The following is a 27,738-nucleotide window of genomic DNA, read 5'->3' as shown; positions in this document are numbered from 1 at the left end:
GGTATATGTAGAAAATTTGCTGACTTTTTTTTTAGGTCTTAATGAATATGATGCTTTCCTTCCCATCATGAACTAAGAAGATAATTTAATAAACACTTATGAGCTTATTAATTTCCTTATAGTACTCTTGGCATTACCTAAGTTTTGTTTTGATGAGTCTGATCATGTTACAACTCAAAAATTAAAAAAGAAAAAACCTTACGTGAAGGTTCTTTAGGTTCTTAAAGTCCCCATCTTTGATTTCGGCTATTTTGTTGTTTTGCAGGTCCAGCAGTGTAGTGTCAGGTGGAAGATCTTTTGGCACGTTGTCCAGACCTAGCATGAGAGTAAAAACAATGTGCAGTCAGGAAAAAGGGACACATGACTGGGACAGAATCACAAAAGATGTGTTTACAAAGAAATCTATTGCAATGATGTTTTTACGAGTACCATATTTTTCTTCTAGGAATTACATCACTTGTAGTTTAAAATATCTGTTTTATCTTTTCCAACCAAGTCAAAGAATTTTTAAAGTAATAAACACAGTATTCTCTCTTATGTAATTACTCTTTTGCATAAAAAGGACATTTATAATTTGTACAGGTGTGACTCAGATCATCAGTACACAGTATGTTTTACTTTGTTGTTGTTTTAGAAAGATACTCCTTTGATAAGTATTAAGTGAGAGTGACTTGTAAATCTTCACCTTTCCACATAAATATTCTGTCGGTAGAGAAGAATTTTAGCCAAATCATCGTTCGAGATCTTTTTGGTAAATCTCACACTGTCACAGATCTACATTTAAAATTAAAATTATATGAACATGCAACCAAGTTCTTGTGTCAACAATTTGAAAATGTATCACTTTTGAGAGAACAGTTCTTCCAATTTTAATTGGAATGGCAAAATATAAATTTTAGTTGATATTTTATGACCAATAGTTATGTTGCTAATCAGAATAATATAAACTGAATTCTTAGTATCACTTCTCTTAAATTTATTATATAAAGCATTATTTTTGGACCTTAAATTTGGTTGAAGGAATTGAATTATTGTTTTTAGTTTATAAATGTAAACACATTGAATAACCAAATGATCTATGGTATTACAAAGCATTTTAGTGGTCATTCAACTAGATATATAAGGATGAACTGTTTTTATTCAAAAGGTATGACATTTTGAATAAATCATCATTAAGAATGTTAATGAAGAAAAATATTAAATGATATAGCCATTTGCCTTTCTCTCTTCCATTGGCTTTATTTCATATTGATGTAGGATGGTAAGCAAAAAATTGATATTCTATGAACTGAAATTCATATGATTATTTATGTATTTTGCAATTGCATAACATAAATCAGAAATGTTTTTCAACCTCTCCATCATATCTAGAACTTGAAGTACTGAAGATCAGTCTTTCATTCGTTTAACAAAGCTTTATTGAATACCTCCTAGACACCACCGATTTATTAGGTCTTGGGGATATGGCAGAAACAAGACAGAAATTGCCCACATCTTCATGGAAAACATGATTCAATCTGTAGTTTTCAATTAAACTACAGATTAATTGAAAATAAAGTTTAAAAAGAAAGTTGGAACAGGGTCTATAACCAGTGCTATGTGGGGAAGATATCTCTCCAATTTTGAATCTTATGTAAGGGCATACTGTTAAATTGTCATGGTAGCCATATTCTATCTTCATATCTTCCTTGAAAATTACAGAAAAATGTATCTGAAATCACCTACCTTCTAACGTTTTCCAAATAAAATTTTGTTCACATTATCACTGCTCTGTTGATAGTGGAAAAAATGTCTAGTTCCCAATTCAGTGCTCAACTATCATTGCAATTGAATATCAAAAGGCAGCTGATCCTAATAATGCACAACTATATCCCAAGAACTCACTATAGAAACAGCTCACAGAGAAATAGAAGTGAAGTGTTTTCAGTGACAAACAGCATACCACCAAAACAGCTGCCTTGTAGAAGGATATTCAACTACACTATTTTGTTGTGATTAATGCCGTTTTTAGAAATGTCAGTTTGTTAATGTAATGCAATTAGGAGTCCTAGATTTCTGCCAAATCTTTGATAATCAGTGTTTACCAACCAAGAAAAGGCACATTTCCTTTCATGTGGAAAAGCTCCCACCTACATTTCATCATTACTTCATGGGCTTCTTTGTCACAGTCTTAATTTCCACTTATGCTTACTTTTATACATTGTTGAACATAAATTCTAGTGGCCTCTTAATATTTGTTCATTGCCAAAGTGCAGTTAAATTTCAGATGTGAAGCAAAAAAAAAATACCTGGATGGCTGACAATTTTGATTATGTTGTCATCCTAGAATTGTATAATATAACATAAGGAACTGCTTAGAGTGAATTATACACTTTTTTCCTGAAGATTTAGCATTTAAAAAAAAAAATCTTCAGGCTTATAATTTTAGCAGTTTAGTTTTTAGAAAGCCACTTTAATGAACAAAATCATAACCTTACAATCTTCTCTGAATTACTAGTAAATTCATATCCACTTGGGGGTATTCACATATCAGTATTTTATTATTAACACTTTATGTAACTTTACAGTTTATAAAAAATTAAAAATTAAATGTTACCTTATTTACCTCTCAGCAATCCAGGGAGATAACTAAGGTGGTATTATCATTTCATTTTTCCAAATGGTTTTTAGAAAAGTTTTAATGATATGAACAAACTCACGCAGCTAGGAGTGACAAAATGCAGACTAGAAGACAATTCTCCTGGCTTCCAACAGGATTTTTTTTTCTGTCTTAACTATGTGTATTCCCAAAAAGAATTGTTCTGACAGCAGACCCAATAACATGCTGTACATTTAAGGGCTAGACAGAGCAGTGAGGTGTTAACTAATTTGCTCAACAACTATAGGAAGAGTATAAAGGGGAAATGATCCCAGATATGCTTTCTAAGAATGTCACAAAAGGATGGACCATTAAGTGTCAGCTAGTCTGTGGTTCCCAAAGGCTGATCAGGCAGACTCTGTGATGAGGTTCTTATCAGTCTATACCAAAATCAGAAAAAAATGAGGGCAATCTGGTTAATATTAATATGAATTATAACATACACAATACGCACGTACACACACAATGCCTCCATTTTAAATAAATCTTATTTTAAAAATGATTCTGATAGCAGATGGCAGGCGGTTGTTATTTTGTTGGATTTGGTTTTGACCTTAATAAGAAATTAACTTGTTCAACATTCAAATAACTTTACTTGTCCCAGAAATCAGGGAACTTCTAAGTTAGTCCAATACTCTCTTTTCACAGGTAAAGAAACAGAAACCCAATGAAATTCCATGGATTATCCAAAGTGCCTCATAGCTGAACTAGACCAAGACCAAGATGGCATGAGTCCTCACTCTAGAACTACCTGATGTGCCAATTATGCGTATATATACTGTGCATGTTTTTAAAAGATGCTAATCTACAGTGTGTCTTGAACATACTGTGCTTATTCCTAGCTACTCATTTTTGATCCTATAATTTATGTCTTATGGAAGACTCCACTCACTCATTTCCTTCTACTTCCATTCTAACGATCCTTTAAAACACACTCATTATTCCCTGTACTCTATATTCATCCTAACCACCCCAGATAACGACGATCCCCACCCTCCAAACTCCTTATGCATAAGCTTCTGATGTATTGTCCTGAATTTTAGATTTATTTCTTGTAAGTTCTGGGTAAGCAGGGGCAAATGACTCTTTTTCTTCAGAGCTTTGATCATACTGCTTTACACACAAGAGATAGCTTTTTGATTGATTAGTTTTAAAACCATAGTCTGCTCTGCTGTCCCATGGTGAATAGTTCACGTCATGTCTTCAAGATCTTTTCTCTGGTTACAATGATCTCTTCACATCCTGCTTTTCTGAGGGTTCTTATTTTTCCTCAGAAGTATTAGGATATAATTGGCTATCATAATCATAATTTTCTTTCTGATTCTTGGTTGTCCAGAAACATTTTAGAAATGAATGCTACTATCAAACATATCATCCTCATTATCTGCACCTGAAAGTTACTTTCACTTTATGTGTCTTTGATATATTCATGAGGAAACTTTGTCACTTATATATCTAAAGAAAACTACCTTTTAAGTCCCACATGGTGACAGATCCAATGGTAACAGTTTCTTTGTATGACATATATTTCTCACAGGGAGGGATTGATTATAAAGCTTTGGAGGGAGATTTTCAATTATCAATCACTATTGTCAAAAACAAGCAAGCAAATAATGCATCCTGAATCTAATTAAGCCTCTAGATGTAACTCCCAATTTACAAGAAACAGAGAGGCCAAAGGAACATGTTACAGTCTACTAAAAAAATGTATTCGACAAAATCCTAGTTTCTTCAACAAATAAATTGCATGGAAAATGAAGAAATGCTGGTAAAACTCTAGTTTAAGAGAGACATAAGAGCTACTTAAATAATTGCACTGCATATACTTCACACAAATAAAATGTAAAATAAAACATTTATAGTATGTATGAGATGCTTGAAAATGTGTACATTGATGAGTATGAGATGACATTAAGAAATTATTTTTAATTTTAGGTGTGATCTGGATATTATGATTGTTGTATTTATGAGTTTTAATCTTTCAAAGACATATACTGATATGTTGTTGGATAAAATGATGTCTGGAATTTGCTTCCAAATATTATGGAAGGCGAAAGTGGGTGGGATATATAGGAAAATACTGGCATGAGCTGGTATCAGTTGAAACTTGGTGATGGGTACACAACTGTCTCTTATGTTGTAGATTTTGTGTTTTTAAAATTGTTTCCATAACATCTTTTTATATGATTGTTACTTGAAATTTAATTTTGGTTCATTTCTGGATCCTTAACATCATTGAGCAACATGCTTAAGCTCTCTATGGCTCAGTTTTTCTGCACCTTTGGCAGCATTTTTGTGAGAATTCAAGAAGTTATTTTACAAAAGCACCTCCTACTACAGTGCACAGCAGAGCCCCAATTATTTGTATCTATAATTATTATCAATGAGGATAACAATTATCTTGCTTATTATTAGTCTCTAAGTCTGTAACAAGTGATTGTTTTTTTTTTTCTTTTTCTGCACAATATAATAATAATGCATATTATCCTGGAAGCTGAAATTTCTTTTGCAGGTGTATCACACACAGATTTTTCAACTAAAGCTCTTGATCTTGGGTGTTTTTTGTTGTTGTCTTTTGTTGGATTGTTTTTTGTTTTTTTTTGTTTTCTTTGTGTTTTTTCTGTTAATCATTTTCTGGTCTTGTTGGATTCATCATTGTTCCTAGGAAGGGCCTTTGGAGAGCTTATCTACCAAGCTCCATTTTGGGATGGTAACCCCTCAATTTAGTAACACATGTTGCCAACAAATAATTAGATCCCCTACAAGCTGTACATGGTTAATTTAACTCTATTTCAATAGTAGCAAATCTGACACTCTTTTGCAAATCTATAAATATCAGTCTTTATTTATATTAGACTGATATTTTGCTTAAGAAATGTATATAAATCCAAGTGAGTGTGTAGATAATTTCATTTTTCAAACATAACATTAATCATATCTCTCACCTCAAATGCTCTGATTCAGTACAAACTTGTCTCAATCCCATCAAAAAATAGAGTCAAAATCCCCTCCTCTTGAATCTGGCATGACCTCATAATGTCTCTATGAAATAATGAAATGTGGGGGAAGTGACACAGCTTAATTTTTGAGGGTAGGTTAGAAAAGATTGTACAGCTGTAACCTAATTCTACTGGGATGCTTGCTCTGGGAGCAGCCAGAGGCAATGCAAGAAAGAAGTCTGTCTAGGCTGAGATCACCATGCTGGAGAGGCCACCTGAGGCACTCCAAGTGACAGAGCAGTAGAGCTCTCAGGTGACATCAGCACCAACTGCCAGTCTTGAGAATGAGCTGTCTTTCTGGGATGTCTAGCTTAGGCTAGCTTCCCCATGGCTATGGCCACAGCTCCACCTGACAGCAAATGAGTGAGAGACTCCAAGTGAGAACCACCTTTCTGAGCCCTTCTCAGATTTCCTATACCTCAAATCATGAGCAAAATAAAATTATGTTTTTAAGTTGACAAGTGTTGAGGTCATATTTATTCAGCAATGGTAATAGGAACAGAGTGGTTTCCTAAATTTAATTATGTTTCAATGAGCGTACTTTAATATCATCCTCAATTTTCCATGAAAACAGTTATTTCTAAGGCTAGTCTGAATTATTTATTCGTTCCCCCAAATTCTGCAAATGGAACTTTATCTTCTTAAAAATAGGGTGATGTATTAAAGTAAGTATAAAACTCTACTTAAGAGGTTAGCAGAAAATTATTTCTGAAATAAAAGATAATACAACTTGTACTTTTTCCCCCTAGTTGTCCCAGTGATGAATAGCATTGTTCTGCTAACCAGTGTCAACAATCTGGTAAACATCATTTGGACAAAGCCCAGCTGTCCTAAAACATCATGCTTTTTTTTTTTTTTTTTTTTCCTTCCCTGCAGCGGTCCAAACTCCAAGATATATTCTTATTGATTTGCAATAATATATTTTTATATTTCTATCTTCAATTCAATAGTTAGGATAATGCTGATATACTTCAGTTTGGGGCACATGACCAAAACAATCTGTAGAAGTCCCAGCCACATCAAAAAAAACTTTCTGATTTGTTTCCCTTTTCTCTCCTAGAAAAAGACAATTTGATTGTAATGGTGGTTGGATCAGGTTTGAGAAATAGAAGATTCCCCATTTAATTAAATCACCTTTACAAATAAACTTTAGACTCAAGGAAGGTTTAAGCTTCCTGGTTCTACGGTCATCCTCAAAGAGAATAAGAAAAGGTGAACCACAGCTCCATGAAACCTAATTCCCAGTCGGACGTATTCCCTCCTGTTTCCAGATTGATATAATCAAGAATATTGTAGAATTATGCACTCATCCATGCACTAAGCCATGCATATATTCTTTTGTCAAGAGTTTCTTTTCTTTGGAGAACCTATAGCGTGTAAGGCATTTTATTGAGTAGAGGGTCTACAAAGATAAATTATCATAATTGATATTTAAATAGGTAATTAAAAGATATTGAATGATTATTATCATATATCATTGATTGTTACAGAATAATCAAGGCAAATATAGATTACAGTGAAAACAGAAGTAGACAAACTCAGAAGTTGCCTCAAAGCAATCTGCAATCTAAATCAAGAGTTAATTGAATCTTGAGTATTATAGTGTAGCTGTTACAGGGCTTCCTCCTTTTATTAAGACTAGATTGCAAATTGGTTTAATTCTTTTTTATCCCTATTTTTGAAGAAATTATACTCTTCTTACTACTCTTTTGAAGGAGAAAAGTTAAAATTAAAGAGTCTCCTGCATTTCCTCTTTTACCCAGGGAATTGAGATTCCGGCTAACCTATTCCCACCCAGTCCTCTGGAGCCAGGGATGATCTTACAAAGGAGATTGCATGCATCCCAGCTGAAGTCTAACCAAATGCCTTGATCCCACACAGCTGCCTCTTTTTCCCTCCTGGGACTGGGAAGGAAACCAGGGATGTGTCAGTTCTCAGGTCAAAAAGACAGAAGCTTCTTTTGGCCTTCTCCGACTTCTCTCTTCCCCCTGCCCACCTTTAACCCTTTGAGTCAAGAGCCTTAGTTATCTGGGTCACTCCTGAGCATTAGTCTTGCTTCTTCTGAGATCTGTGATACTCCATTCCTACCCAATATTAACTTAGGCAACCCACTGGGCATGCTCTGTGCACAGTATTTTTCTTATACTACATCTTAAAAATGTCTTTATGGTGCACCTAACTTCTAATGAGGGTTGCCCCACATCCCTGCTACTACAGAGCCAGGCACAAATGATGAAAACTACTGAGTGACCAGCATTCTCTCTACCCTTCTACAAAGCAGCCCTAATTTATTCTTCTGGGTTAACTTCGTGGAAGAAGGCTGAAAGTTCATTAGCTCATATACAAGGTTTGCTTCTAGAAAACCAGTTTCCCCAGACAAGAGACAAGCTGTACCACAGTCTGTCCCAATTGGTGACCACTAACATTTTTACCAGTTGAAGCAAAGCAATTGCAAAGAATGAAACTATGCAATTTAAAGGATTGTATATTTTTCCTGAGTTTATTTTTTTTAATTAAAATATCCTTTGCCATATGAGGTACATTTTAGGAACCAGTAGTCATTTGTACTGCATGACAAAATATAATGTTCCATCTTCTGGTATCATCTCCACAGGGCTAAGTAAGTGGATGCGAATCATTTATGATTATAAAATAGCTGAGTGCTTCATCATTCTCTACTCCAAACCCATTTTGTTTTCCAAATGAATGGTGTTTGGAGAACACTGAATTGCTTAATAATTGTACAATTTTCTAAGTCTTGTCTATTTACATTTGGAGGTGATGTGGCCGTCTTTAGGGTGGGGTGGGGGGCAGGGAGAAGATGCTACTTTGTATCTAACCAGACCAGACATATACTTATTAGAGATTCTCAATTACAAAGAAAAATAAAAGAACTTAACAGAAATAGCTTCTTGGTATTAGCCAACTTTGTCTGAAATAATAAACTGAATGTGACAGTAAATATGATAAATATTCCTAAAAACATTTTAAAAATATATGAGGATATATTCCCATTTATGAAATGAGGAAACAGATTTTGAAAGTTACAGGTATTAACTAGGAAAGTACGACTTAAGGTCAGAGGTGTTGAACTGCATAACTTAAGTTATTTCCATTATTAAACAATTTTAAAAGGTATTTTCAATTCTTTTGAAACTTGTTTATGAGAAATATATCAATAATTATTACTTTAATTTGGATGAATAATCATAAAACAATGTTTATGCTTATTTCATCCCTCAGGGCTTACCTGCCTTTTAGCAATAAGACACAAGTCAGTACCAAATAACGCTATTTGTTGACAATTGATCCAAAGGTGAGTGGTTGATCCGAAAAGCACACAAGTAAGAATAACTGTCTTCCCTCAAGATACACAGTACATAAAACAGAGCATCCAGTCACAGGATCAATATGAGGACATTTTTAAAAGATCTGACAAGAATGAGTTGCATTGTGAGTTTATTATTTTAAGGTATCCCACAGATTTCTGAATTTGCTATTCCTACATTTATTTTTATATTGTTACTTTTTATAAATGCTATAATTAGGAGTGAATTATTTTATGTCTTGAGAGGACAGATAAAGAAAGACGATGTGGGCCTCATAAAATTCTGGTTCAAATCATAAGCTAAATGGCAACAATTTTAGCCAAACTAATTTGGCCAGTACCTATGGAGAATTCATTACTTCCTTGGATAGATTAAGATGTGTGTTTACTTTCTCAATCCCTCCTGCTCTAGAAAAACATAATGTAATAAATACTATTCTGCTAAATTAGAACTAGCAACTAAAACAGTCAATGTATCTTCCTGAAGGTCTCAAGTTTTCCCATGGAATCATTACTGAGTTCTAATTTCATGGTTTTTACTTCTTAGCTTTGAAAGAACTATTTAAAAAATTGATGTTGTTTAACTTTGTCAGAAATCTTAGTGGCAAAAAGTCAACTATTTTAATAAAAAAATGTTTGTTGATATTAAACATTGTTTAGATAATATGGTGACAAAGGATTTGGTCCTTTCATACTGGGGCTCCTCCCTGCTAATTAAAAGCTCTGGCAAGGACAATCCTTAAGAAAACATTAGCCTTTCATACAGATAAGCATTCACATTTCTTATCCCAACAAGCACTGCATTTTTTCTTTATTATAATAACACAAGCTTCATGTTCAGATCACTAGAGAATGTAAAGCTAAATGTAAAATAAACGGCATTGCCTTTACTATGAATGAGGTTGTCCATTTATTTTTCCTTGCGTTTTTTTCTAATTTTCTTTCCTCTTTACTCCATATAATCATCATCTAGAAAAAAAAATATTTTGAACCTCTACTATGAGTCAGGTACCTCACACATATAAAAAGATCTCTAAGACTGATTGTGATTTTTCTGCAGATAAAGATGTCAAGGCTCTGAAAAGCTTGCCAAAACCATAAAGTAAGCAGGAGTAAGTAGCTAAAATGTGGCCAGAGTACTTTCTTTATGGGCAAGTGGATTGCTCTTCCTTTTAAGGAATGCATTTTCTGTTTTAGAAATATCTGACCAAAATTTTTGATAGTATATTTAAACATGTATCTATGAATTGATAAAAACTAAAAGTAACTTGGATGAGCCCTTGCTCATTGGAACTCAGTTATCTGACTTAAACATGGTTCTCCAAAACAAATCATCACTGCAATTTTAGCTACTTCTTTTTTATATACGAGTCGGTAAGCCTATGTGTAATAAAAGAATGATGTACACTCTGGGCTCCTAGAAATAAGACCTCATAAAAAACATTCTCATCTAAAATCAACACAAAATAAACAAACAAACAAAAAAAAGTAAAAACAAGAACGACAAAACTATGAGACACCCAGGTCAATGAACTTGATGTTTCTTTCTTAACACTACACTTCTCTGTTTAGTTTTGAGCAATAGGCTAGGCTTCTTTATGATAGACAACTGGAAAACTGTCCAACGCTTTTTATCAGAGTCAAGCTTTATGGACCATTTATCATGCAAGCAAAGTAAAACCATATTCATGGAAAAATAAAACTTCAGTGAAGTGACTGGACAAGTCTTCTTTCCTTAAAAACATCAACCTTTCATTGTGGCTAATATGTGGTGGGTGTAATCATGAAATCTTGTTCAGAGGCAAAGTGAGATTTAACTTGTATCACATTTCATGGAAACTCAGCCATTTAAGTACCTTCAGAAAAAGTTTACCACTAGTACATCCATCAAATGGTGATTCCTTTGTTAAGATATTTTCAACCTCATTGTTTTCTGCCTAAACCAATAATTCAGGTAACCTTTAGATGCTTATAAAAGTTCTATTGAATTTGATGGCATTCTAATCTCTCCCGTAGCAAATACACCATTCAAAAAAAATAATAATAATAATCACCACCACCAGTACAATATCACTCACAAAATCAGGGACCATATCAGTCTTTCTCATCCCTTTGCCCCCAGGGCCTAGAACAGATCTGACCCATTGTAGTTTCTCAATATATTTGCTGAATGAATGAATGAATGAATGAATGAATGAATGAATCTATGGGAATTATCCGATTGTCTTTTTATAGCCTTTCCATACACTTATTTGGGTTTCAAATGTCTATTCAATATGTCAGTATTGACGAAGCTATCCCAAAGTGTGTGTTTTTCTGATGTTATTCTTTAACAAGTTTTATGTTTTCCCGAGTCCCTGTATATAGTTTATTCCAACTGTACAAATTAGTGGCATTTTTTTCCTGCAAAATCCTATTAGAAAGCATGTTTTGAAAAAATATAGGGCTTCTGAAAAAGTGCCCCACTATGCTATGGGGTTTCTTCCACAAGGAAATGCACTATGGTAGAATCATTCTGAGGATTTTTTTCTTTTTTCTTTCCAATAAGAAAACGTACCAAAAGAAAAGAGGACCATGAATCAGCTGACATGTAAACTAAATTCATTCCCTTCTGTCCCATCTTCTGGGACTCAGATTTATCTTCTGAGTATATTGCTCTTGGAAATTCCAGGCCAAATTTTTCTTGAAAGATGATAAGTCAAACTGTATTTACAGTATTAGGCTAAATATATATGCTCTGTGATTATATTTGATATTTATCCCATGCTTTAGTTATAAAGATTTACTCTGAAACTTTCTAAAGAATATAAACAACTCGATTACAAAATACCAACAGTAAAAGCAAGACTAAGCCCCAGAGATTAAGGAAGTATTTTGGTACTGGAAAGATAATTTTTTGTTCTCAAAGTTTACTTGTTTTGCTTCTGATAACTCTGCATACTTTATAATTTAGTAATGTTCAAACTCTTATCTGGGCTAAGCCAAAAGTAGAGAGATTGCCCAGGTTTTCTTAATATCTAAGATTTCATGAAAACAAATCATCAAATTAAAATAAACCATCACTCTGGAATCACAGCACATAAGACATTGTCTTGTCCACAATTTTATTTTATAGAATGGGGACCATGAGACCCAAAAAGACTTTTTTTTTTTTAAGTGACTTATCCCAGATTGCAAACTGATGGAGCCGTGACTTTAAAAAGAAAGAAAAAATGTCTCCTAACCACGAAGCTACTTCTTTTTATTCTCCTTTGCTTCCTTTACTCCACATTAGGTGGCACTGTCCCTCACATTTGGAATTGCAGAGATTTAACCTGGAAATGCTGAACTCTCAGGGAAGCCATTGCCAGGAATGAAACAAACAAGGTAGGTAAAAAGAGCCTGCACCCCACTCACCCAAATCAGAACACTGGACAACTCGAAGATGGCATTGACAGCGGAAGGGACACACTGGTCCCATAGGCTGTAATTCGTCGTGAAAAATAGGAAAGTGCTCTTCCGGGCTTATCCCAGAAGCCTCATCTTCTAGCATAAAGTCAAATAAGCCTTTCTGTTGAAACGGTCCAGCCCAGGACACTTGAGCAAGCAGGAGGAAGATGATCGTTCCTTTCATGACTTATCTCATGTATTGTCACAACCAAGGAACCTAGGAAACAAACAAAAGGTTTTGTAACACCCCACAGTAGAGTGAGCATAGAGAAAAGTATATAAAAAATATTTTATTTATTGTTAGGAAGCAGAACATTAGAAATGTAACTAAAAGGCAATATGGTACATTGTCGACTAATCTGCACGATTAATGATGAAGAAAAATTTGAAAATTATTTAAATCTGCTTGTTTTGAATTTTGGGTCTGAATTAAGATAACATTCTGTATATTCACATTATTTGCAAAATTGTTATGGATAAATCTTGTTGAAATTTTCAATGCTTACTCAACACAAGCCATGCCACAGTCAAATGAAGTTTTTTGTCCATACACATGAGAGATATCGAAGTCCTGCTTCAGAAATACGTGTGAAGCTAACCTCATCTGTCCATCCTACTGCATTTATCTTGGCCCAGGCCCTTCTCATGGTAAGAGTTTCCAACTGGTCTCTGACTTGAATATTCTCTCTATGCCAGGCCACCTTCCAGTCTGCTGCCCAAGTCACCTTCTAAAAATTAAACTTCATTGTATTAATCCTCTACTGCAAACCCTTGTTTGACTTCCATGACTTGCCAATTAGGTCCACATCTCCTACAGTGCATGTAAGACCATTCATAATTTGGTACCAGCTGATACTCTAGCCACAGTTCTCTCCAGTTTCTCTCCACTCCCAGTTCCCACCTCAACCCGACACTCAAAGCTAATTACCATTTAAAATACCAACCTTGTGAGAGTGTTGCAAAGATTAAATGAGATAATGCGCTTCCTCCGTGTACTGCCTGGGTTATCCAGGCAGGATGCTGCTTTCTCCCTCTTCTGGACTCACAAAGCACGTTGCTCTTACCTCTTTTAAAGAACTTATCACATTATATTGTAATTTGTTTTGCGTGCTTGGTCTGCCCCCCCCCCCCCACCTCCACTAGAAGATGTACTCCTTCAGGGCGTGTCTTATTATTCTTTGTTTTGTACCCGGGCCTTGCACAATATTTTGCACATAAGTGACTCAACTGACCATCAATTTATTAGCTCAAGTTATTCAATATGTTCTTAGTGACCAGTCTGATTTTTCAAACACAAAATTATCGTTTTTCAATATCAAATTTCTAGCATAAGAAAGATGTTGAATTGAAAACCTCAACTTGGTAAAAAAAGATTCAATTTTTAAAATAATTCTATTGGCTAGTTTCCCAAACTGATCATTTTTAATACACCAATAAACACATATGGAAAATCCTAACTGATTTTTATATGACATGTATTATTTGGTTTTATGTATAGGACTATTATGAAAAACAACAAAAAAGTAGTTTCCATAAGTCCATGCAATATCCATTCATTCAATAAGCACTTATAGATATATACATCTGTTGTTGAGCTGATTGTTTAGTTTGCTGAAGTGAACTAAAGAAAACTGACTAATTAAATCTTAATAAATCTCAATAACCAAATGTAGTTGATCATGTAGAAAGCAAGCTATTTTTGAGTTGATATATTTTAAAACTTCATTCACACTGTTCTAAGTATTCCCAAAACATATTGTAGATATTATCTTTAGTCTCATCATCTCCACTTTGAATTGTACAACTATAAGAACCCAAATTAAAACTGCACATTCATAACTAGAATTAAAAAACTATTTGGCATCACTATCTAACTGCACATATGTAGGGGAAAAGAAATCTGTATGCCCTAACCCTAAGGTGTCGTCTGGAAATTTTTGCCTAGATCCACTAGAGAGGAAACAAATATTTTTCAATTTCTTATACTTTTGTTCTTAGTTTATATTTCTTACTGAAGTATGTCAAAGGCAGTACATATACTCTATGATCTTGTGGCTTTCCATTTAAAAATACTATGAAGGTTATTGTTCACACTGCCCCTTTAAGTTCAGTATCAGCTTTTCCCTAGGAGCCTATTCCCACTCAGTTACTACATGACTTTTTCACCGAGACCCTATTGTCTTGGCTGTGTTCCCTTGAACTGGATTTAAGGGAGGGGTTTTCTGTCTGTTTCACATTAAAATGCATAGTTTATGGTTTACCACAAGTTTGCTAGCCTTGCATATTTAATGTCTCACAATTTTAGAAGAAAAAAAATGAAGCAAAGTAATTGCAGATTTAATAAATTGCAGCTAGAATTAATACAGATGTCACTTTTTGATCTTTCCTCCAGAGCAGAAAGTGCCTGGTTGTTTCACTAACCCACAAAAGAAAATGTTGAGCATTAGCTCAAGGGAGTATTATCGTTTGTATTTGTTTACTCTTGTTAAAATGGTGCAAATTCTCTACACAGAATTCTCTTTGGTTGAGGCTGAATGCAAACAGGCAACTTATAGCTGCCATTAGTTCTATGCATGTGTGTGTGTGTGTGTGTGTGTGTGTGTGTGTGTGCATTTTAACTCTGAGTGTCCTGGGGAATAATAACATGTCCAGGAACTTTATACAAATCCCTCCACGAATAACTTCTTTTAAATTAGTGTCATGATGCTTGAAGACTCAGCATCTTCAATGTGGACAGTAGATACTAATGATTTCTTTAATCATTCCCTTCCTTCTTTAAGAAATCAGAAAAAAAAAATAACAGAAAACAGCAGTTGCCCACATAGAAACCAGGACACAATTATTGAGATGATACACTTTTAAAATTTCATTAAACTGTTTTAAGCACTCTCAAAACGTATGACTGTTTTCCTAAATGCTAATTGCTAAGAATAATGTGAGTTCACTAAAGCTCCTTGTCATCATTTATGTGTTTTAACAAAAATAACAATCTCTGGTTCCTTAAATTACTCAGCCCATTAAATTAACTATATCACTCAGATCAACATTACATGATGTCATTTATGCCTTTGGAGTGACTTTCAAAGTCAAAATTTAACCCTCAGGAGCTAAGTGAAGCTATAAATGCAGAGCAAAATTAAAATCCCCCAGCACTAAGCAAATTAAAAACCTCAATAATAATAGAAATAATTTTAAAAGAAACAATAAAAACACATGTATGCATAAATAAAGACACTATAGGAGGCATTTGGTTCTTTTTCTGGTCAAAACAACAATTGGAAGAAAAAAACCACAGGTATTTGCATCACCAGGAGGCCACTTAACCAGTGGTCATCATTTCACCCTGTCTTGAAATTAGAAAGAAAAATAACCTATACCTTCATTTCATAATGAATGTATCTTATAATCAAATTTTATTTGCATTGAAAATATTGGTAGGGTCTCTTCTTTACATTTAAGGAATTATGGAGTTGTCAGATTATTTTAGTTAGGTCTTTAATAATCAGCATAAATGTTTTCAGTGTTTATTTTCACCTCTCTGGTGACAATTTCTGTTATTTTCTAGGTTGTAGAAATGTATATCAGACTTTGACAACTAATGACTAGAGTTCACTTCTCTGGATTTTAAAAATTCTTAAAATATACAAGAATTCAGGAGGAAAATATATCCTTAATTATATAATCCAACTACAAACAGCATACTAGTCTAGAATACTTTTCTATAATAAATACTTTCTAAAAAGCTAAACATTTCATTAGTACGAATACAAAATACATCAATATAGATAGTCCTGGTGTTTTGGTTACAGATTTTTTAATAAATACCTTTTCTTGCAAGAACAGAGAGAAAGAACTAAAACAATGCATTTAACCATTTTACAAAATATTTAACTTCTGTTGTCAAGCAATACTTTTTTTTTTAATGCTGCATAAACGTTACTAAAAGTTTAGCACAATTATTATTTTTTTCTTTTCTTTTTCTCATCAAATAATTCCTTTTTCTTAACTTGATCAACGCTTTATTAGTCTGTAGCAGAGTTCAGGACAATTATTGAAAACCATACCTTTTAATCCGGGAATTGCCACAGGAGCCCTCAAAGCTGAGATGTAATTACACTAAATATTCCGCTCAAGCAAAAGAGTTTGCAGGTGTGGAAAGGAGGAGGGGGTAGGTGCTGCTCTATGCCTGTCACTAGGTTAAAAACCTCCTGCTTCTACTCCATAGCACAGTTAAAAAATAAGGTTTCCCTCAATGAACGCTACCCGGCTGACACCCACATTAGATCATATGGTAATGATATGTCTCTTGTATTGTAGCCAGAAACTTTATCGGCCTTTTTTTCTCCCCAATTGCTTTACTTCTTTTACATCTGCTTAAGATTCTAAACTGCTTATGTAGGCTAGCTGTAGCAAGTTGACTTGAAATTTGGTTTATTGTGTCGATTCATTTCCCTAAAACATTGTTAACTAAAGGCTTTGCTTCCCCACCCCCAACCCCACTCCATTACCCAGGCGTTCTAGTCTTGTTTATAAGGAACATTTATTATACTTCCGAAAGGACAGTTTTTCTTGCTTTCTGGATGTGTAAATCTTGCAAATGGAATGAAATGAATCTTGTAGTTATTTTAAATATGGTCTCTGAAAATAAATGAGTAGTCTTATGTGAAAATACTCATTTGGATTCTTACTTGCCTTGGGCTGTTGGTACAAATTCAAGTACTATGCTATGTAGGTTTTCTATATATTTTGAATGCATTTCTAAAGTGTCCTGGATGAAAGCCATGGTGTTATATGAACAGCATGTCATTTATTACTTTCATTACTCATAGTTTAAAATCTTTCTTGTTGTCTACCAGTGTTTGGTTTTTTGTTTTGTTTTGTTTTTTAATACAACACAGATACTAGAAGTTGGTCACAATTTCATTCAGCCTCTATATGGAAACTTTTGTTTTTCATAGGCTACACTTTCATATAATCCAGCAATTTGAAGACGTAATAGAGTCTATGGCTTATTCCAAATCTCAGTACATAGAAAAAAGAAAGTGCAATATAAGAAAAGTTATTTATTTAGCAACTGGAAGGCTTTTTTTTCTTTTTCTTTTTTTTTCTTCTTTTTTTTTTCAGTTTTTGTAATTCCCTTGCTGGATGCTTTTGGTTTTTCTGTGTGTGTCTGTCTGTTTTGACTTGTATCTTTATGCTCTGGCCTGTAGGCTGTTACCAGGTGGAAACTTGAAATCAGTATCTGTGAAACCTGAGAAGATACGCCTCCATCCTCCACCCTCCCCCCTGCCCTCCTCAAGCCAGCTAAGTATACAATTCTACAGTAAATATGCTTTTGCCTTGATGAAACTTGAAGGAATTAAATTATTGAATGAGTAACACAGGGGGGAACTGTGTTATCAAATCATATTTTGCTTTATTTTCCAAGCCCCGACTCCCTAATTTTAACACCTTATCCCACTCCTCTTTTCCTTGACATTTAAGAACCACAAAGCTAGTCATTCTGATGGTTTAGAAAAAGACAGGTATTATTTTCCCTGGACATTGGTGCAAATGAACCCCTTCAGTGGACTAATTCATTTCTTCCTCTGATATCCACTTGTATGGTATTTATCTCTTTCTTTAGACCTGCAACCACTTGTTCATATTGTAGTTATTTATGTACAGCTCTTATCCCACACCGTCCTCATAATTGTAGAGCCCCCGCAGCCAGCACAATCGTGGCACATAGTAAATCCTTAAGAAACACTGAATGACTCCATAAAGACAGTGATGACTATTTTGCCCTGTCCTGGTTTGCTCCTCGTCAAAACCCAATCCTACTAAAATATATCTGATGAATAACAGCAATAAATGTTGAAAGAGGGAGGGAGAGAGAAAGGAAGGAAGGAAGAGAGAGAGGGAGGGAGGAAAGGTGGGAGGGAGGGAGACAGGGAGGAAGGAAAGAGAGAAATAAGGGTATTCAAGAAAAAGTAGAAGTAGGACAGGAGAGAAGACATGATACATAGATCATCTTAATTTATAAAGCAGAACCATTATGGTTAAGGTTCACATCTGGGCTCTTCCCTCTGATAGTAAGCTGTGTCAACTTAGACAACTTACTTCACCTTTCTGAGCTCAGTTTCTATATCTGGAAAATAGACAAAAATTATCGCCTAATTCGTAACGTTGGAGTGAAGATGAAATGAGGCAATATATATACAGCATGTTCACTCAGAGCACGGCCCCAGTAAAAGGAGCTCTTTTTAAATGAGCAAGGGAAATCATATTTACTACCTGCATTTTACAGATGAGAAAGCTGATCTCTAATGATCTGCCCACGAGCACAGAGCTGGTAAGAAGTACAACAGAAAGTAATACCGAGGTCTGCTATCACCTAATTTAATTTTCCATTACTATACTACATTTTAAGAAAGATCAAACTCTTAAGACATAGAAACTTAACTATCAAAATTCTTGGATAACATGTCTTTGCAGACTATTTTAAAAATTGTGACCCAGTTATAACTCTTTTTAAATTCTATATTTGTGCAGAAATGGACATTTCTGTTTTTTAAATTTTAGTGAGAACCTCGTCTCCAAAGCCTCAAGGATTTTACCAAACATCATTTTTTTTAAAATGTGTACCTTTAATCAGATGTTGTTACATATGTTGTCACACCCTCTTATAGATAGAAGAAACTAAGTCACAACAGTCATACACAATTAAGTCACAAAGAAACCATGGGGCTGTCATCAGAATCCAGGTCTCTTGCAATCTAATGGAAAATGGAACAATTTTGAGGCTAAAAGCCGTGCTTGTATGGAGACCACTGAAACTTATCCTGGTTTGGAATGTGTGGGGGTCGGGTTCACAGAAACCTTGGCTGCTATATAGATATTTGAAATATTCAAATTCAGAGCACATACCACATCTGCTGCTCAAACCACTTAAACTGTGATTTCTACTGACAACCCACTAGTTAACAGGGTAACTATATTCTCTATGCTGTCAAAGTTCATTTCAAGGCTAGTCTCTCTTGTTCACTGACATCAGCTACAAGTGATTTAAATTGTACCTGCGTATTAAGGATGTGAAGAATGCCAGAGCCTAGAAAGGTCTCCTGACACCCTTTTATTTTCTAACAGGTCTAAAAGCAAGTGATTATCTTCACAAACCTGGTGTGACCAGATTATTCTTAGACTGATTCTTCACAATCAGGTCAGGGGCTGCAATGGGTTGTCTGACTCTTTCTGTTGCCACCCTAGTCAGATTTTTCTCCTTTAGCCAAGAACGAAGGCTGGGGTGCAGTTCGGGTCAGCCTTGAATGGGTGATGGCTTGAAACAAAATGAGGTAGTAGAAAACTGTTACGGTGGCCATTATTACCTGTCTTCTCCACAGGACTCCACTCCCCGGACCCATCACCACTGTGTTCAGTGTCCTTGTGCCTTGTGTAAGTAACTTAACTTCTCTGTTCATCAGGTTTTTAACCTATAAAATGTGGATAACCATTGTACTACCTACTTTATAGGTTTGTGGTGAGGTTTAAAAAGTTTTCGGCATAAAACATTTAGAGCTGCACCTGACTGATCTCAAATGATATATAAGCGCTTGCTGTCACTGCAGCTGCTGCTGCTCTTGTGGTGGCTACTGTGGATGGGTCAGTCCAACAACCAGACTGCATCCGTTTCCTGGCTCAAGGTGTTTTCTGCTGCGCAATGCGCCAGACCACCTAAACCATGATGTAATTGGAAAAACAAGGACTCTAGAGTTCGATAAGCTGGGGCCTAAACCTGTACTTTGTACTTGTTAAATTACCTGGTTTTCTTCATGAATAACATTTTACCAGGTTCCAAGTAAATCCCGGTGGAATCCATACATGGACTTCATAAGGGTCCAGAGACTCCAAAGTGAAGAATTTCTACTCTGAGCGATGAAACAGAAATAACAATAGAGATAAGGACAGGGTAAGTTATGAATGAAGATATGGAGATATGTACCTCTCTTTAACCCAAAGAAGTATTCCGTTCCTTAGTTCTCTGACTCTTCTTGAATATCCAAGAACATCTCTTTTATCAATTGCAGTCAGAATTTTTATTATTCTTTCTATGATACTGATTAATTCATTTGTACTGGGACAACAGGCCAACACTTATTGAATATGAAGAAGCATGCACAATGCACATATCTCTCTGTTAAATACAAGGAAATTTCCGGTAACCTATCAAACAATCAGCAAATATTAACTGAGGAACCACTATGGGAGAAAAAGTTAATACTAGGCCCTGTGGAAGATACCAGAAAACAAAAGTATAAAGTGAAAGGCATGACTTCCAAGGACTGACTGCGTAAGGAGATAGGGCATAAGCAATATATACATAGACATTTTAGAGTTATCATACCAGACAACTTATAATGCATTATGTAATTATAATTCCTGGCCAAAGTAAAGTAGGATATAGTTAAAAATAGTCATCTTAGCAAGTCAGAAAAGGGATTAAGGAGAGATCACTTTACACAGGGGTAGTTAGGTAAGTGTAAACGGAGAACAAGGTACCATCTGAGCTGAATCCTGAAGGATAAAAAAAATGGGAAAGGAAAAAGACAGCTTTTTAGGCTGGTGAAACAACTCTGTCAATATCTTGGAAATGGGAAAGCAAGAGACAATAAATAAATCAATGCAGCTTAAGTGGACGCTTTCTTTCACAGAAGGCTGAGCTCTGTCAGGTGCAGCTCTAAATGCTGTGCATCTATACAGCAGCCAAGGTTTCTTTACTCATCCTTGAATATTCAACACTGCTATGGAGTCTGACATGATGAAGTCAGACCATTAGTGTAATTCCACGCCTACGGTACTAACTAAAGGAGGATGAAGAAAGAAATGAGGGTAGAGTCTGACTGTGGAAGAATTTGAAAGTCTCCTACGGAGCACTTCATTTATTCATTCATTTGGTGATTAAATCGTGCCAATTACTGTGCTAGTAGCTGGATGTTATCAAAGGGAATTGAATGAGGTAATAACATGATAAAAGTTTTATTTTAGCAAATCAAATCTAGCTAGTCTATGCAGGGTAGTGAAACTAGAATCAAGGAAACATTAATTAGTAGGTTATTCCTTTCATCTTGGTGCATTAATATCTTCGTAACAAGAAAATGAGCATGGCAAAAACAAGACTGCTGCTCAGGAAGCTGATGCAATATATTAAAGATAATATTATTTTTAATATGCAGTAGTTAATATGCAGTTGTAAAGATAAACGCTTGGAGAACCTATTCCGTACCAGGCACTTCGGTGCATTATCTCAGGTAAGTCTCATGATAACCCTATCAGTTCAGCACTTATCAGAATCAGTTTTAAAAGAACAAAGCTAATGCTTGAAGAAGTCATGTTTTCCACACTCTGTTCCCTTTACCACTCCAACCAGCTGCTTTTGTTATGTAAGCAATGGTAGGGAAATTGTTCACTTCTTTGCTTCCATCTTTATCTCGAAGGAGAGCATTATTTAAATGGAAAAAGCGCAACAAACAAAAATGACAAACTAAAGCTCTGGATATACGCAAAAATTCTAAAATGAAACATTTCATCTGAGTTCATTTTTTAGGGTACAAAAATAATTTGTGGTCTTGATAGTGACTGTAACATGAGTAATTATTAAGAAATCATGCTCTTTGAGTGATAGAATGAAAAAAAAAGGGGGGGAAAAAAGGAAGGATTAACATAAAATCTTTCCCTGTGAATTCTCCCGTGGGAAGGACACTATTTTAAGGAAGGCTTCCCACACAGTGATGGCAGAAATGCTGATATTGTACAGATGCGACCAGCTTTGGAGAGGCACATGTTGAAAGTGAGTGGAAACCACAAAAGAGAGAGATAAAAGCCAGACATTACCTGAAGACCACCTCCTAGCTGCACTCTTGTCTGTTTACTTATTAGTTGACTAGGGCTGCTGGAAATAAGGCCTACTACCATAAATTCACCAAAGTAGCTCCTTTGGAAGTGCTATCTACTTCCTTTTCAAACAAAGAAGACCATTAAAAAAAAAAAAAAAAAAAAACTGTGGCCAAACACAAGAGATAGACTAGATGAATGTGCAATGCCTGAACTGTAGAGAGCAAAGGAGACCCTGTACTTGTAATTTCCTGAAACGAAGGCGATCGCTTTTCTTCACTCGCTTTTCAAAAAGGTAGCACAGTGTGATAGCTGGGCACAGAGACCTGGGGCCCAGACTGCTCAGGTTTGATTTTCAGCTCTGCCACTAAACCTGTCTGTGACCTTAGGCAGTTTCCCCATGGATATTACACAGGAAGATAAAACGAGTCTGTATTTGTAAAGGTTATAGAACAGAGCCTGTCACATAGGATAAGCTGTGTTAAATTCATGTCAAGTAACAGAATTTCAGAACGAACGGAGGATTTTCAGAGATTGTTTTCTTCTCTGTCTTGCCTTTGATTCATACTCTAGCCTGAAAGTTATGTCCTGTTTAGTTTGGAGCATTCAATTGCAGGTCATGTCTGTGCAGTGTGTATTTACTGCATGGCACCTACTTGGTCTGTAAATATTCTCCTTTCCACTTATCCTGTATCCTAGGAAAAGCAAATGCTCCTCCACAGAATATAGCCACCCAGAATTTAAGTAGGCAAATGGATGAAAAGTTTTATTCTAATGCCTAAACTGGAAAATAATGACTTAGTTTAAAAACTTTTTCTGAGATAGTTATTGCCCCTTGAGAACTATTTGATTTGATTCAAGTTGTCCCTTCAATAACAATAATCTCTCCTTTCTAACAGGCCTTGTTGAGGTATTTCCTTAATAACTCATGAGATGAATTTTTTGATATAGATATATATTAACATGAGAACAAAGTGGAACACGCATTCTCATTTAAATCATACGAGTGTTTTTACATTTGGAAATGATCCTGTATTTTTAATATATCCACTTCAAATGCTTGAGGAAATATGACTGTTTAGAAATAATTTATGTGCCCATTTTTTATGCAGTGATGTCTGAGCATATTATTTATAAAAGCATTGAATCATCAGTATGTGAGCTTACTATATAATTATGAGTCTATGGGGATAAGAAAAGAAAATTGAGGAATGATCACATTTGGTGTTTCAGGTTTAAATCTCCTTGGAGCTTTCTTCATCAAAAGGTTGGCTTCTCATGAAACATCTTCAATTTTGGAGGCCAGTTTCAATACCTTCCCTAGCATTACTCATGGTCTGAGACAATACAAAATCCAACTCGAAACAAAGTATTTAATTCTTCCCATAAGCCAAGAACCATAGAAGTTTGTGCTATCAAAACAGCTCTCTGAAATAGGTGATTTGTTAACCTTCTGAATGATAACATTATGTGCCTGTCTGTGGAGAGTAAAACCACCTAGTAGTAAAAGCTGCTGAGAGATTACGGGAAATACCATGAAGATTATTTTTTGTTTTCCATTTCATGTAGTTGCAAATCTTGTCGGTTGTCAGCTGGCAATTAAAACGTGGTGGTATCAACATTACATTAATCAGTACTTAATGATGCCATTGTAAATCTCCTGGTTTTAAGGGTGTTTTTTTAAAACAAATTGTGGTTAAAATATACATAACATAAATTTTCCCATTTTACATTTTAAGTGTTCCATTTAGTGGCATTAAGTACATTTACAATGTGCAATCATTACTACTATCTGTTTCCAGAACTTTTTCATCATCCCAAACAAAAACTCTGTACCCATTAAACCATAACTGCACATTTCCTTCTCCCCTCAGTCCCCAGTAACCGCTATTTTACTGTCTCCATGAATTTATCTATTCTAGATACCACATGTTAAGTGGAACCATAAAACACACTTTTTAAATTGAGGACGAAAAAATAAGTTTTTTTGCTGTTGTTTTGACTAAGTATTTTTTGTTTGTTTGATTTTTGTTTTAGATGTGGAAAAAGTGGAATGGGAGGAAACTATCAGAGGCAATGAAGGTGGACAGTTTCTTCTGAGAGGATAACTTGGCTTCAGTCAATAAACTGTGATAGATGGACCTGGGAACTTGCTGTAATTACGTCAAAGATGTAATTTGAAGACACCTAGCATTCTTCATTAAGATCAATAGCAAATAAAAGCATCACAATTAAAATGTACAGACTTTCTGTAGAAAGTAATATAGCAAAGAAGCTTTACTATCACCAAATGTTGTTTACGAAGACTGAGGATAGAATTTAAAGACCAGCTAATGCATTTGGAATAACAGTGCTGACTCCTTATCAGTAGGCGTATGTTTTTAGATCTGCTCAGTACTGCTAACTGAACATCAGTAAAATATCTGTGTCTTACAGCAGTTCTGGGAAAGAAGGAACATAAAGATATGCTTTGTGACTATAACATACACTTAAACTAACTTGGCAAGGTCAAATAAACTTTTAATCTGGATCTTACTAGAAATATTTCCTACAGCAAGTAACTATTTATGAAAGTACTGAAGACAATATCTTCCTGAAAAAATAGCACATATTTCTGTGAAGTGCTTTTAAATTTTCTTTGAAAATATTGAGCATGTTGAAATTAAAAACGAACCACTTGAATGTTTCATTCCAAAACAATAGAAATAATTTGAGTGTCAGGTAAAGATTTTTAGAAAAAGAGATCAGTACCAGAAAAAAGCTATGTTCAGAGACGTGAACTTACTTTCATTCGTAATTTAAAAAACATAATTCAGTTCACTCCAAACTTAATTTATGCTAAGGCATCCTGGATATTCATATCAGAATGAATGCCATCAGAGCAGGGATATCTGTGTCTTTTGTTCAGTACCATATCTCTTGTGCTTAAAATAGGCATGACACATAGTGGGCCAAGGTAAATTGTTGTTGAATGTAATTAGCCTTGTAGGACTAAGGGTTCCACAAACCTTCAGTTATTCCTCTTAACACCTATAAGAATCTGTCTTCACTGGCAAAGGTCTCTTGGTTTGGCAAAGGAGCAAGTCCAAGTTCCACTTGAACTCAATATCCTTGCAGAGTGGTGATTTTTGAGACCTCAGTCCTTCCGGCTTCTCTGCCATGTTCCAGAGTTGAGACTTCATCATCTCTATTTGTTTTCCAAAGCACCAAAAATGATTCTCAGGCACCCACACATAGAATCGCAAACCCTCACCTGTGTAAACTTCCGTATGTGCCTCTTCACTTTCATTTCCATACCTCAAGGCATTTCCACACCACACCTTTTCCATCATGACCATCATTTTTGCCACTCAGTGAGCCTCAAAATTCAGTTGATTTCCAACATCATAACTTTCTATCTTCTCTGTTTTACTTAATGATTATTAATCGTTGATCTAAATAATATTAGAGTCTGCAAAACCACATTATTGTATGGTAACTGTATTTCTGTTATATGCTTAAATAAATGTATAATTATTAGAATTAAAACTATTCATCATTGGATTACATAAAATCATGTTGCCTACTATCAGTGGTAGAGGTTTTACCTTTTGGAAAATATGTAATAATCCCTAACCCAATGCTCTTAAAACCAAATTCTAATGTTTCATATTTAAGTTAATGTTAGTAATGATTAACCCACAGTAGATGTCAAGCATACAGATATTTGGGGGCTTTCTACATAAGGCCCCTTTAGTTTGTTGGGATCAGAAACATATCCCCAGTTTCCTATGTTTGTGAGGTAATTCAAACCTCTTTTCCAAATGTCACAGAGATTCCCAATAACAGAAACCTAAAGGCTGCACTAATTGCATTGCCTATGTGTTAAACCAATTCTCTACGGATCCCGGGATGATTACCCACGATGCTCTTTTTGGGTGATGTTACCTGGAGCAACAGAGTCTAGGCCAAGTCTTATGTATGTTCTAATTTCGCATGAGATCTTCCTAAATAGATTCCTTATTTTAATGCATTATCCTATTTCCAGACTGGCTTGTCAGCATTTTCCCTGGCACCTAGGACTGGAAGAAAGCTTTATCAGAGGATCTACCTTCTGGTGAACCTGACCTCAGACATCTCTGATTATATACATCCGGCTCTTTCTTCCTTATTTGGCTCCTCCGGAACTGTCATGGCGTCAGATGCATATGGGAGTCCTAGTAACCACAGTGTAAATGAGATGATAATAACATTAAAATTAGCTACCTGGTCTCAGCCATAGGGATTAGCCTTGTTGGATGAAACTGGTTCTTGTTTTTCTCCAGCTGCATGTGCCAGATATAGTTACTTGTTACTTGTGTGACCAGTGAGGCATGTCACTTTGTATCATCGAGGAGGCGGTCAATTTCTTAGGCTACTTACCTTGCCTCACACTCTCATGACCTAATCACCTTTCAGTGGCCCCACCTCTAAATACCATCACATTAAGGATTAGATTTAAACATGAATTTTGGGATGATACAAGCATTGAGTTTATAACACACTATAGTACAACTTCTCATATGAGTATTTACAAACAGTTGTAAAGTAAAATAATTATAAGAATATAAAAATTAGCTCTATCACGTCATTTTAAAAACTTGTTATAAGATTGATAAAATATTTTTAACTTTGTTTATTTTCCTAAGATGATATGGAGGCTGTTGATTTTAGATCTTTCTTCTTTTGTAATATAGGCACTGAATGTCATAAATTCCCTCTTATCACTGCTTTTACTGCATTCCACAAATTGTGATTAAGTTGTCTTCTCAGTTTTATTTACTTAAAGTATTCCAAAAATTTCTCTGTTTGACCCAAATATTTGTCTTCTTTAATCCAAAAGTTACTTAGACGTTTATTGTCTAATTTCAAATATTTAGGGATTTGTCAGCTATCTTTCTGTTTGATTTATATTTAAATTTCATTGTGTCTGAGAGTATACTCTGTATGGTTTTATTCTATTAAATTTGTTTAGGTGTATTTTATGTCCTAGAATGTGGTTAATCTTGGTGACTGTTCAGTGTGATTTTGGTAAGGATGTGTACTCTGCTGTTGTTGGTTGAAGTACCCATAAGTATCAATTACATCAAGTTGATGCTGATTGTAAATATATTCTGATTTTCTGCCTGATGACATTATAAGAATAAAATATTTTATTTTATCTTCATTTATTTACTTATTTTTCTCTGATGCTCTTTCTTTAGGTAGATCCAACTGTGTGGCTGATATCATTTTTCTTCTGCTTAAAGAAATCTTTTAACATATTTTGTATACAGGTATGCTGGCAATGAATTCCTTCAGTTTTTGTTTGTCTAAGAAAGTTTTTATTTCTCTTCCATTTTTATATTTTGAAGCCAAAACAGTACTTGGTAAATAATAGATACTTCAAAAAGATTAACTAAATAAATTGATATGTGAATGAATGAATAAATGCATGGAATAAATGCATCTATTCT

At 34.9% G+C, this 27,738-nt stretch overlaps 1 protein-coding gene and 1 long non-coding RNA gene across 3 annotated transcripts in view; one reads left to right on the top strand and one right to left on the bottom strand.

Annotated features, from left to right (window-relative positions):
• Positions 1-16,815, bottom strand: part of DCN (decorin) — a 38,703-nt gene extending 21,888 nt beyond the window's left edge. Inside the window, exons 1-3 of one of the 2 annotated variants that reach the window (XM_019742150.2) lie at positions 16,459-16,815; positions 12,362-12,611; positions 203-315 (exon numbers count right to left, since the gene is read on the bottom strand). In XM_019742150.2, coding sequence (XP_019597709.1) covers positions 203-315; positions 12,362-12,578 — 330 coding nt within the window. In that variant the 5' untranslated portion in view covers positions 12,579-12,611; positions 16,459-16,815. Of the gene's footprint in view, positions 1-202; positions 316-12,361; positions 12,612-13,338; positions 13,513-16,458 lie in introns of those variants that run through there. The other variant, XM_019742151.2, reaches the window with a different exon arrangement.
• A 1,541-nt stretch (positions 16,816-18,356) lies between these two features.
• LOC141570068 (uncharacterized) lies at positions 18,357-27,449 on the top strand. Its single transcript, XR_012493881.1, has 2 exons — positions 18,357-19,828; positions 24,302-27,449. It is a non-coding gene; the product is annotated as an uncharacterized LOC141570068 (long non-coding RNA).
• Positions 27,450-27,738: the final 289 nt, after the last annotated feature.

Source organism: Rhinolophus sinicus, linkage group LG02 (assembly GCF_036562045.2).
Source record: "Rhinolophus sinicus isolate RSC01 linkage group LG02, ASM3656204v1, whole genome shotgun sequence".
Classification (NCBI taxonomy): Eukaryota; Metazoa; Chordata; class Mammalia; order Chiroptera; family Rhinolophidae; genus Rhinolophus; species Rhinolophus sinicus.
The sequence above is the reverse complement of the archived record's forward strand: the minus strand, read 5'-3'. Positions and strand labels throughout refer to the sequence as shown.